General features: G+C 33.0%; 2 protein-coding genes across 7 annotated transcripts in view; one reads left to right on the top strand and one right to left on the bottom strand.

Annotated features, from left to right (window-relative positions):
• Window positions 1–13,215, top strand: part of hiw (highwire) — a 304,196-nt gene that overhangs the window by 31,810 nt on the left and 259,171 nt on the right. The gene's annotated exons all lie outside the window — the stretch shown is intronic.
• LOC135847379 (uncharacterized) overlaps window positions 1–13,215 on the bottom strand; it is a 45,445-nt gene that overhangs the window by 14,338 nt on the left and 17,892 nt on the right. For both annotated transcript variants that reach the window (XM_065366878.1, XM_065366879.1), the window contains exon 2: window positions 5,290–5,630. In XM_065366878.1, the coding sequence (XP_065222950.1) occupies window positions 5,290–5,466 (177 nt within the window). In that variant the 5' untranslated portion in view covers window positions 5,467–5,630. The remainder of the gene's footprint in view (window positions 1–5,289; window positions 5,631–13,215) is intronic.

Here is a 13,215-nt window from a genome sequence, read left to right as displayed (position 1 = left end):
GCTCGGCCAGTGGCGGTTTTGTTAGCACTAATCATAAACCATGAAAATGTAAATACCTCAATCTGATTAATATCGTAACTACAATCCGACATCAGCATTTCTATGGGGTGACTATATGTATACCTAGTTCATTTTTTTGAAATTTCTATACTCAGGGTAGGTAGGTGTAGGTACGTACGTATAAAATAAACAAAATGTTACCAAGTGGTTCGCAGCCAGTACGAGAGACCCCTGGAAACAAAAAAATTGCTCATTTCCTTTCAGAATTAATTCCACACGCTGTGCTATAGTGTGTTCTTTCCCTTACGAGTATATACTCTATGGTCTATGGCATTAAGGCTAATAACTTGAAAACTCGTGGAAAAAAAGCAAAAACGACCGCGAATTGTTGATTACGGTGGTTATACGTCTATCCACCCATTTCGTGTCAACCGTTAATTGCACGTGTTTAACTTTCTCATTTATTATCGGCTCTATTTTAAACTGTCACAGGGGTAACTCGGTGTAACAAAACAAACTCCCGGAATATTATATGCTCGTTATTAATCAAAGCAACTACGCGTCATTATAGTGGAGCGCAAAAAATATCATGTTTTCAAGGAATATACAGTATAGAAAGAGGTAGAGATGGGTATATAGAGAAACGAAAACTACACCATTTTGCCCAAAAACATACCTACTATACCTATCTAGACACATATAGTTTGTATTATCTTACATTTTGTACCGATTTTCCGCATACAAACAAGTCGAACCTCCGGATACCATATCATTTTAAATGGCAAACGCATATTACATATAGGATAGGTACCCATGCTAGTGATTAATGTGAAGATAATGTCCTCTTTCTCACTCCCTCGCGTGAATCGTCTTTTGTATGAGTAACAACGTTTCGTTTGGGCGCGATTTTTCCAATGTAATTGTTACCGCGAAAGGGTTCAAGCTGGAAATTTCCACTTTTTGGGGTGAAATAATGGATAGAAACGAGTATCAACTTTGCCTATATACCAAAAAGCAATGTATTCGCTCGAGTTGAAATATGAATTTTACTAGCCCTTTTGTTATTTTATAATTTTACGATTAATGATTAGTACATCGTGTTTGTCGTCAAAAATCAACAATTTTTAAGGGAAACTTGTGTAGCTCTAGCTACAAACTATGTACCTGCTTTTAATTTAAGTACGTTTTACATGCAGAATTGCAGGGTGCAGAAAAAACAGAAGTTTTTTGAAAATGTTTCGAAATAGGAAAGTGCAAAATAAGAAATTCAGAAATCAGCACTTACTGCTTCAATTTTATGAAAATTGAGGGTTCATTGTAAAGTTCAGGAGGCTCTTTAAGTATTAAAAAATATGCAAGTTAAAATCCCAAATTAGGACTCCTGAAAATCCAGCAAACCTTGTGTCACAAAATTTTTGAAATTTTCTGGAAATTTTGGGAGCTTTTCGTAGAATTTGCGATTTTTTATTTTTTTTTCAAAATTTGACAAAATTGTCGAAGTGGGAGGCAAATTATTCCTGGCTGTATAGGTCTACCAATTTTTCTAAAATTTACTTTATAGGTTCCTTCTGCTGAGTGGTTTGGAAAATCATATTCATTTTTCTCTCCTTCTTTTATCAGAAGTTAAAACTTGAATAATTTTCGAAGGCATCGACTTCAATTCCGAAAACCAAAATAAAAAATAGCCTTCCCAGAGTGGTTAGATTTTGACACTTGTCACTGTTGTTAAAATTTTAGACCTCTGACCCTTTCAGTGAGGCTCGAATTTAGTTTTGGAACTAAAATCAGTGACTTCAAAAACCCAGATGTTGATTCCCAGATCCCATTTTTTGAAATTTTTACCTCCCTCATAGAGAGGCTGATTTTGATTCATAACTGAGATTTGGACTCACAATAATGTATTTTTTGAAATTTTAGATTTCAAATTTCCACCTTTTGAAAGAATAAGTCTAATTTTGATTTCGAGGATCAAAGTCTTTAGAATCGGAATCAACACCTTCAAAAGTTGTAATTTGATACCTACATTGCATTTTTTTCTCGAAATTTCGAGGTTCAACTGACCACTTTTTCTGGGGGGTATGGGGTGGGGGTGGGAGGTTGATGCAATGATTTTTAGAATCAGATTTGGCACCTTCGAAAACCTATGCTTTGATTGCCACATCACGTGTTGAATGATTCAACATTTTTTCATCCCCTTCCCTTCTATAGGGGTCAATTTTTTCAAAAATACTCAGAAAAATGCAAAATGTAGGTACGAGTGTCGAGTATAATGAAATGACCTAAAAATGCAAACTCAAGAGTACCATTCTGCGGAGAGTTTTTTTATCAGCACCGAATGGTTTTCAGTTGTAACCTCAAATTCCTCCAAAATTTCAATCCGACATATTGCATTTCCCCTTTCCCTTCAAAAAATTGGCCAAATTGTGAAAAAAATTAAGTGGTACTTCTCAAGTTTTTGATTACGTTAATTCTGAAGTTCAGCTTATTTTTTTGGTAGGTAGTATCTCCTACAGGGTCCCACAATAAAGTCTTCAAATTTCAAAAAAATTGAAAAGTTTGTGCAACCTATGATTTTCTGGGTACTCAAAGGTGCTGATTTTAAATTTTTGCTAAATTTTTTTATAAATAGGAGCTTATCAAGCCTTACAATAAGTTTCTACATTTCAAAAAATTGAAAAAATTCATGTGACGTATGGTTTGTTGGATATTTAAAGGTGTTGGTTTCGAATTTCAACTTATTTTTTTAATAGGAGATTCTTAAACCTCTCAATAAGCCAGCATTTTTTTTTAAAAATTATGTGATCTGTGGTTTGTTGAATATTTTGAGTTGTTGATTCTGAATTTTAGCTCAATTTTTCCATACAAGCCTTCTGAGGCACTTGATACTCATAAGCTCTAAATTTAATAACATTGAAAAGGTCATGTGGCTTATACTTATTTTTTTGGTTTGCAAAGGTGTTTATTTTCGAGCCTGTAATGGAGAGAAGAGGGGGACAGGGTTAAAGAAAATTGGAAGTCCTAAAACGTTAGAAATGGTGTTCATTTTTGTAGTAGAACTGAATGTACCAATCTAAAATTAAAATAAATCAAAAATTTGGAAGGCAGACGAGGAAGGGGATGCTCATAAAATTTATAATCCGAAGTATACTTAGGTGTGGGATTTTTTTCCAGAATTTTCTCAAATTTTTCGACAGAATGTTTTTCAAATACTGCAATAGTACCCTCTCTTCCTTTGAAAAATTCCTCTTTCCCAAAGCATTGGCCTCTATTAATATTGTATACATTTTTGAAATAAGTTTAAGTCCAACGTGAAGTATTTAATAATGCTGCTCAATTTTTTCCTATTTTTAAAATCATATTTCAAGTTGAAAATATGGGAAACCGAATTTTTGCGAGAAAACTCAGGATTTTATTAGCATTTTTTTGCATTGCAGAATTTAGTCTTTTTTCACATTTCAACGATAAAATCAAAATAAATAATTATTTTTCATCAATTTTTAACAATTTTAAAAAACCACTTTGGTACCTAAACCTACCCATTTAATGATTTTTACGTCTGTAAAATATTTTTTTTTTCGAATTCTAAAATTTAATTTAGTTATTATTTTGCACCTGTTTTGATAGTTTGACAACAGTTTTTTAGACTTTCATTATTTTCAATATCTTTTAAATAGTTTTATACACATTAAAAAAATTTCTCGCCTTTTGAACTGATAATTTCGGAACCTCTTCCCAAATTTATGCACATTTGCGAATAAATATGTACGAAGGGACATGAAGATACCCAAACAAAATGCTAATAATAAAATTTGTATTCTCTCTAGGTTTTTCCTCTCTTTTTTTTGTTGCATATTTCATGTCATGTCTTAACATACAAATTTTTTTATCGCATGATATGACTTCAAATGTCATCTACCTCCGTCATTTCATATTCTCGCATGATTATACCGAATACGAACATATTAGGTCTAGGTATATTTTTTTAAATACTCGCGAGCTCCTTTATGAACCTACAATATAACGCAAAAACATTAGTATTTTTAAAAATGAGTTTTATGTTGATTTTTTCGAAAGTTTCGCCATTGCTTCTCTTTTTTTTTCGCTCGCTAGAAATTCATCAAGAAAAAAAAAGGCTCGGTAGTAAATTTAATTTCACTCGTATACATTAATCAAAACCTCAATTTGAAAATGAAAACTAGACGTACTGAAAAACCTTAATTTTAATCCAGCTTTTAACCAAATTACTCGTACCTATTTACGTTTGTGTTGTACGAGTAGGAATTATCGAGGGAACCAGATAGAAAAATAATTTGAATTCACGCGTTTACCTTTAGGCATGTGAAAAGAATTCCGCCACAGCTTGGCAAACTAGAAAAGAATTTACGTTTAATTACGATGACGTGAAAATATATACGAGTATAACAGTTGTGTGGAGAAAGTCGAGGTGAATATTACTTTTTGAGTCGTCCTGTTTTGATAACACCTTGGTGAATTTATAAGGGTGTCGCGTTGAACAACACACGCGGCAGCGAAATGTAAACAATAATGGGTCTCTTAATGAAGGCATAACTCCCTCGGTATTACCGTATAAATGTAAAATATAAACATGCGAGGATACTTTGCATTTTCTGTAGACTGCGAACACTGGCCCCAACCAGCTTCCGAGCGAAGGTGATAAATTACGACATTTTAACTTGTCTCATGTATAAGTACTTTGCATTTTCGGTGTAAAGCTCATCGCCAACTTCATTTAATATTACACGTGTATGTTCTATACGTGCATGAAAGAGACCAAAAAAAAAAAAAAAAATTACGAGACAAAAGGAAAAAATAACATTTGACGATGAAATTCGATCGTATTTTCAACACTATAATGCACATCGTGTATACGAAGATAATGTAATCCCGTGTATTGAGCAAATAGCAATGCTTGATTTAAACTTGGTAGGTATTCAAAAAGCAGGTTGAGATATTTGTGAAATTTTAATACGTTGGCAAAATAAAAACGCAACGTTTTCGAATATCAACTGCTCTATTTATTTGTAGATATTTTTTACTCTTGCATTTTTGATACCGTGCTCTCAATTCCGTTGTTTTTTTTTCTTTCGCTCGCGTTCGATTGTATATGCATAGCATCTATTTCGCAGGCTGAAGTAGATTTTTTGTTTGTTTGTTATTCTCCAGTATATGGTAAGGTACGAGTAGGTATACTAAGAGCAGTATCTATAGGCGAGATTATGTTTAAAAATTAATGCTACTCTGTGTCGGCTGTCACGTAAAAATACCAACCTGATTAGGGTACTTGCATATACACGATATCTTTCCAATATTATCACATTGACAGGCATCCGAGTCGCAAAGTGTTTTCATTGCTAAGCACAGCCGGCAAAACCACCAAAATGCCATCAAAGTTAACAGTATATTGTACATATCACACCATGGTGGTGTGGGTTTGATAATTAGCATCGTATCGGTCAAGTGTCACCAGAGCTAATGTGCATTATTTCACGCCGATACATGTAAGCCTCCTCATGTTGTACAAGCGTTCTTTGCTCATCATTTTGTTGCTTCTAGATAAATTAGCAATTAGTCGATTGATATCTACTGCGGTGTGTGTAATAGGTAGGTATCTGCAACAAAAACAATACATTCCAGATTAGGTATGTACCTACTATTGGAAGTGTTTATGAAGGGTGTGTTTTTGTTTTGGGTTGAGGGTATTTTAATATAAGAGAAGAGGGCAGGGGAACTGAAAATCATGATTCGTCTGCGTTTTCATCATTTCTCTACCAGCAGAGGAGGTGATTCAACTCGCAGATATTTTTTTTTACATGGCATGAAAAAATATCGTAAGAGCATCCCCCAAAAAAAATACAGAATCAGATCAAATTTCAGGTCCTAAATATAATTTTTCAGATTTTTGGCAAATTTTTGAAAATTTAAATTTGGTCTAATGGACATGTAAAACTCAAACTTCGGAAAAACTAAGGTACATTATCTAGAAAGCTGAAATGTGGTTTTTGCCCTATTTTTGACCTCTCGAATTTGATTGGTGGAGGTTTCGAATCGCTGTGGAGTGTGGAGCCTTCAACGGATGTTTAGATTTTTTGGTCTTGGAAAAATTTATATATTAAGTAGGTACAAGTAAGCCTAGGTAGACAGGACCAAAATAAAACTATCCTGAATAGGTCGTTTTTTTTTAAATCACCAAAAAATTTTTGAAGTTGTGTACGTGTCATAATTTGAATTCAAAAAAATAATGCTCATTGCAAAAAGGTCATTAACTTTTTGTGTTTTTTCCTTCAAATCATTTAATCAAATAAATTGTTACTTTGACTTTTCAAACTGTATGCTCGTAAAATTTGGTGAATTTTGTGTTGAATGGTCTGATACCAAAACAAACCATTGTTAGTCTTAGGTCTTTGGATTTGGCTTTTTTTTTAAATGGGGCTTTTCTGTAGACATTCCTGCTCTGAACCGAAATCAGACTTTTGAAAATCCAACAAAGCATAAGTCACGTGACTCGTTCAATTTTATTAAATTTTAAAGCTGATTCTGGGATCCTAAAAACTCATACTTAGATATCAAAAAAAAAAAAAAAAACAAGTTCAGAGTGTCTAGCAGCAAGAAAATAGTACAGAAATTCATTCGAAAAGCAAGAAAATTTCCAAAAAATTCACATAAAAAATCTCTGAAAAATTGAAGTTATCCCACTAATTTTTAAAAATGTTGAGATCAGAATAATCGAATCCTCTCATTAAAATTGATGTTGTCCTACTTTTCAAATTACAAATTTTCGAAAGCTTTTGCCCTCGCTTCGCTCGGGCTGTTCAAGATCTGATGCTATTTTCAAAAATTTTGATAATTCAAAAATTAAATTGGAAAATTCCAGAAATTCTCGTAATACCCAAACCATCTGAAAAGTGCGAATTTTTCATTTTTTCTGAACAGAACCACTAACTTTTTAAAATTTTTGATACTATTGTGCTCCGGTGAAAATGTAAAATAAAACATACAAAATGGTTGTTTTTTTTTGGACTACTTTTTTCGAAAAATTTTCGCCCTCGCGAATAATTATTCGTCATTATGAAGGATTTTCGAAAAATTACCTAAAATGTCGATTTTTTATTTCTAAAAATCTGGTTTGGTTTTCCCCCTCCCCAAATAACATGGCTTCGATCCATAAACTTTTGAGAAAAAAATGTTTTGGGAGGGGGGTAGCGAAGATCATTTATGCGTACTCGTAAATATGAGGAGGGGTACGAAATTTCATATTTGAAAGCAACAAAACAGCACGAAGAAGGCAAGATGAAAGCGAGAAATTTGCTTTTTTGGTTTCAGTAGACACTCTGAAGTTGAAATTTGAAATTAGCACTTCTGAAAACCTATAAAAATCGGGTAACACGAATTTTTTCATTTTTTCAATTAAAATTTTTAATTTAGGGCTGCTTGGTGGGTTTAAGAGGCTTCTATAAGAAAAGAAAGTTGAAACTCGAAATCAGCACCTCTGAAAACCAAACAAACTGTGTCACACAATTTTTGAATTTTTTTGAAATTTTTGGGGCTTATTTTGAGATTTGGGAGACTCATATTAAAAATAGGGCGTCGAAATTCAAAATACATGCCCTCGAAAACAGGCAAACAATGCCAAATGAGATTTAATTTATCAAAATCCATCAAAAAGTTCAGGGTTGAACTAAGTAACTTTGGTGAAAACTCAATTTTCAAGTGTGTTTCAAATCTGGGGAAATCATTCAAAAATTTGAAGAAAATACTACAGATACATGTTATAATCAAAATAATTTTCTTAAAAAGATCTCTGTTTTAGATTCACAAGACCCCCCCACATTTTTTTGAATTTTGATAGAGCCTAATAAAAAAGGTCATGGTCAAACGACTTCAATAATGTGTTTAAAAAATTTCAAATTTTCTGGTCAACGTCTGATCTTCCTCCCCATCACTCCCATCTTGAGCTCAAAGCTTCAAAAAAAATTGAAAATTCTCTACTCAGAGGTACCTACTACCTATGTCAAAAAATTACTTTTTTTTCTCGGATGATTTATTGATGGTTCACTGTTTGTTAGAAAGGTAAAACAGTCTTTCAGTCAGTTGTTCAGTTCTCATTTCACTTTCTTAAATGACCTTTTAATTAGAAATGAGAAATTATCAGCGTTATTTCTGGAATATTGTCTTAGACTAAGTTCTTTTTATTTACATTCTCGATTTGAATTCTTACACAGGATGTGTGGAAATCCAGTTACCAAAAATGTGAATTTTTTTGAAAAAGTTCAAAATCCTAAAAAGATAACGAAGAAAATGCCTATAGAACTGAAATTTAAAAAGTTTTCAACGTTGAACTCTGCAGATGAATCATTTTTTCGATTTTTTTTTTGTCAACTTTGAGCAGTGATAAAATTTCAAATTTCATACCTGAGTAAAAATTTGTCATAACAATATGGTTCACATTTTTGACCATTTTGCAAAATTTCCCATTCAAAATTAAGAGGGTTCTGTATTATTTAGGATCCTCATATATTTTACGAACGTGAAAACACGCGAAATTTTCGACCTCTTTGATATGGTATTGTTGCAAAAGCATGTACCTACAAAACCTCTCATCCGATTAAAAATTTACCCACCTTATGGGTCAGTAAAAGCAAGAAATTAATTAAAACGTGAAAGATTACGTGTACGCGTCGGTTTTAATCCAAAAATCCTAATTCACTGTGGCGTTCTATTCATGTGGTGTATACAGTTTGTAGGCACTGTGTTGTACGAGTAGATACTACGCACCAAACATCTGTTGATTCGGGAAAGCCATTAACAACCTCGATAGAATCCTCATTTTGAATCACATACTATACTATACGAGTGTATACCTAGTATGTATTTACAATATAATCGAGGCATACGACCGACGACCGAAGTAAACTATACATATAAAGGTAAAGAGGGAAAAAATATAGAAAACTCGTGTCCTTACACGGCTGACAGAAAATACTGGTAATACGTCGACCTTTCACGGCGTATTAATTACGTAATTACGTTACACGAGGTACAATATATACCTAGAAAAGTACCTTCTACGTTGGTTATACGAACCAAATTAGATAGATGTACCAATATTGAACATTTTGTTTACTCGATCTGTCATGTAAACAGGGAACAATTGATCGTCTGCGTGTATAAGACCAACGACGCGTATCCGAACTATACTATAGCGAATTTGCAAATAAACAGACGATTTAACAAAACGTCCGGACTTTGCGGGCTAAAGGAAAGCTGAAACTTTCTCAAATATTAAATTTGAAATTCTGCTTCTAAAGCCCTTTTATACTCGAACTGGCGCTAAGCTAGGTCTAAAACTGTAACGTAAAATTTATTCGAAGCGCGTTGTTTGGCTTAAGACGCGAACCTATATATTCAACACATAACCGCGCAAAAGTTAACCACGTGGTTCGGGTTCAGGTCAACTTTCAACGTCTTAATTCCGCAATATAAATGTTTAATTTCACCCGATACCAAAGTCAAACCATGCTGGAAAATTTTTCACGCTTATCCTTTATAATTAATCATAATTAAAACAGATTCGATTTACATAGCTCTCAATCGATTCGAAAGGAAATTCTAAAAGCATGCTCTCTTTATATGTATATTTATAACCGTTCATCGTAGGTACTTATCGTTAGCCCTTTTTATAGCAGGCACTAACTCTAAGTATAGTATACCATCCCAAAAATACACAAAAATACTATAGGAAGGTAGGTAGGTAATACAAAGCAGGTTAAAACAATCAATGAATTTTTAGGTAAACATTTAAATCAAAAAGCGTTTGTATTTGATGTAATTTGTTTCACTTGTACTTACACAATCGACACGACCATTATTCATTTCCCTATTTTGAGATACCCTTACTACAGTTTGGAATTTAGTTCGCATTCCGACCAGTATTAAGGTGAATTGGCCAACTTTTAAAATGACGAGCGCAAATTAAATCGTTTGACGCTTGAATTAGAAAGAGCGGATTATAAGGATTGTGTTTTCATTTAATTACTTCGAATACAAAGGACATATGCGAAGTTGCGAACCTTGTTCAAGATAACGAAAAACTAGCTACCGTATTTTACTATTCTCGCAGCCTCATTTACACTTCTCGTGTAGTACATAATTTTAATGAAAAAGCGTCTCTTTTTATTTAACGCGAAAATTTCGTCGGCGAATTGGTTGAATTAAAGGGGTCTGGAAAACAGGCAGATGGTAAAGCTTATTTTGATGGGCAGTTTTGTTTTTAATAGGTTTGAAATTTTAAATGGAGTACAGAATACAGAAAAATTAGGTTAAACGAGAAGAGAACAATTTGGACTGGATTGACTCGCGATAATCCCCCCAAAAAATCTTATTTTTACCAATTTCATAATGGGTGGAGTTCTCAAAGTTGAGAAAAAAATGATAATTTTTATAAAAATGTCGTGAATTTTGCTAGTCGCGAATATTACCAGATTTTGATTCAAAAACCAAAAAATGGTGGGTGATTTTTCAACTTTTTTTGATTTTTGATGGAGCCTAGCGAAATATTATACCTAGCCAAATTAGGTACCTCAATAAGATGTTAGAAAAATTCCAAATTTTTTGGTCAACGTTTGACCCCCCCCTCGGTTTGAGCTCAAAGTTTTAAGAATTCTAAAAAATTCAAATGTTTAAATTTTTTCAACTTTCTTTTTAGTTTGGATGGTCTCTTGATGTCTTTAGTACTCGCATATGATCGTTTTTAGGTCATCAAAAAAGTTCAAAATTCACTTTTGTCAAGATCAAGTTTTTTTAAAAATATGCCTAAGTAATTATTTTGTAATTATCTCCTCAAGACAACTCTGACCCTAGTTCGGTTCTTGTTATGCAAAATACAGGGTGTTCCGAAACCGGTGTGAAATGGTTTACTTGGTGGTACAGCAACTAAAATCACATACGTGTAGGTTGGGTTGCTAACACAAAAAATTGAAGGAAAAAGCGATGAGCTGATTTGTGTTGATTTGATTTTTAAAGATTGTACGATTCTGTAAAAGTACATATTATCTACTGATGAAGAATACCTAGTACTTAAATAAAATAATTCATTGAATACGATTGTGCCATATGTATTGTAGAATTTTTAATGGAGCATATAAGAAAGTCTATTTCAAGCTATGGATGATAAGATTTTAAAAGCTCTCATTAAGAACCTTCAATTTTGATGACATTTTTAAAAGTTTGAAATTAGACAATTACCCAGCATTTGACATTTTAAAATTTTTTATGTTCAAAATTAAAAGCGTTAGAGCGTTTTGAAAATTTTAATCAATCATAACGTGATAAATTGATAAATATTGCTCTTTGAAAATAATTTTTTGTGCAGAGCATTCAAAGTTCTACGAAATGCGTTGTATGTATTTGAATGATTTTCCTCAACTCGAAATTAAAAGTGCTTGAATTTTTGAAATAAGTACAAGAAATTCAAAATTTGAATTTGACACTTTTGAATTTTTAAAATGCTCTGGCACTTTCTGCAGTTTTGGGTTTACAGGGGGTGGGGCGGAAAGGGGAGGGGGTACCTATTCCAATCGGCACAAACATTTTTTAAGCGGACGTACGGAAATATATAGTGGACCCCAAAATACACCACCAGCCAAAATGTCGATTACCAGAATTGATTTTTCGATTTTTGGCGAATTTAAAAAAAATTCAAATTCAGGCTAAAAATGGGGGGAAAATCAAAATTTTACCAAATTGACGTAGAAAGCTGAAATTTGGTTTGTACCCTATTTTCAACCTCCCGAGTCGATTGGTGACGGTTTCAAACCGTTTTGAAACCTCCAGCGACTTTTAGTATTCTCCAGTTTTTGAAATAACTCTGTAAAGGGGGGTGAAAGTGAAATTCAACACCTTTAAACATGAATTCATCTATTTTGTGACCCTCTCGATCAATTTAGGTGCATATTTTCAAAATATTTTTGTGCCAGTTCAAATTCAAAATTTTCTCCAGCAATTATTTTTGAAAAAAAAAAATAATAAAATGAAAAAATCATCGTTTATCCCGAACACATGAACGAAAAATCTGAAATTCGGTTTAAACCCCATTTTTTACCTCTATAGTGTCGATTGACGATGATTTTGAACCGTTCTAAAGCCTTCAATTGATTTTCATTTTTTCATTTTTTTTTTTTTTCAAAAATAGGTAATTGCCAGAAAAATTTTGAAATTGAACATGCTCAAAAATATTTTGAAAACATGCTTCTAAATTGATCAAATGAGTCAGATTAAAGAATGGATAAGAATGTGACCATTTCTAACCCATTAAGCAAATTAAAAATCTTTTCTTTTTTGACATTTCGAAGCAAATTCTTGCAAAAATTCATTCTCGAGAGTTCACGTTCATCCATAGGAAGTAAGAGTAGACACCTAACTGCATCGAATTTGAAAAAAAGAAAAATATTTTCCTCTTTCGTCGTCGAATAAACGAACAAAAACAGAGCGATGAGGAAAAAAAACCTGAAAATTACCTACCATCGACAGGTAAAATACGAATACCATTAAAAAGGATGAACCTGATACGTCTCGATACTTTGGGTAAAAAGCATGTAGACAAAATGGCATCTCGAATTTGCGCATATTTTCGAAATTGTTTTCAAAGCTAAAGGCTTAGCGAATCGACTGGCGATAAAATTCTATCCTAATCCATTTTCTCTACCTATAAGACGCGAGGACGAGCGGAGGAGGCAAAAAAAATAGCTATTTTCGTTCTATTATAAAAAGCAGGTATATTCAAGAATCGTTCAAGTAGGTAGACTATACACAGAAAGGCTTATTCTGTTCAGCGAAACGGAGTCGATCTGAAGATAAAAACTTGGCGAAAAGTAGAGCAGCAGACGCGACGGCGGATTTAAAATATTCTCGCTTAGAAATTATACTTGATTATACCTTCATTTCTGGTTATAATGCGACTAAATTTAAAGGCTCTTTTTCTTTTTACAAATTGAAATTTATAATTCCGGTAATTTAAAAATGTTGGTAGCTCGTTATCTTTAGAATATTTCGTTAAATCCATTTAAAGTATGCTTCATTGTTTAAACGTTAAAGGCCAAGCGTAAAGTTTAGAAACGAGTCCCTTTTGTTCTGACTGTGATCGCACGATTTCTGTTTTAATTGCTGGAGCTTTTTCATTAAAGCGATGTACTTTTTAAG

The sequence above is a fragment of the Planococcus citri genome, chromosome 5 (assembly GCF_950023065.1).
Source record: "Planococcus citri chromosome 5, ihPlaCitr1.1, whole genome shotgun sequence".
Classification (NCBI taxonomy): domain Eukaryota; kingdom Metazoa; phylum Arthropoda; class Insecta; order Hemiptera; family Pseudococcidae; genus Planococcus; species Planococcus citri.
The sequence above is the reverse complement of the archived record's forward strand: the minus strand, read 5'-3'. Positions and strand labels throughout refer to the sequence as shown.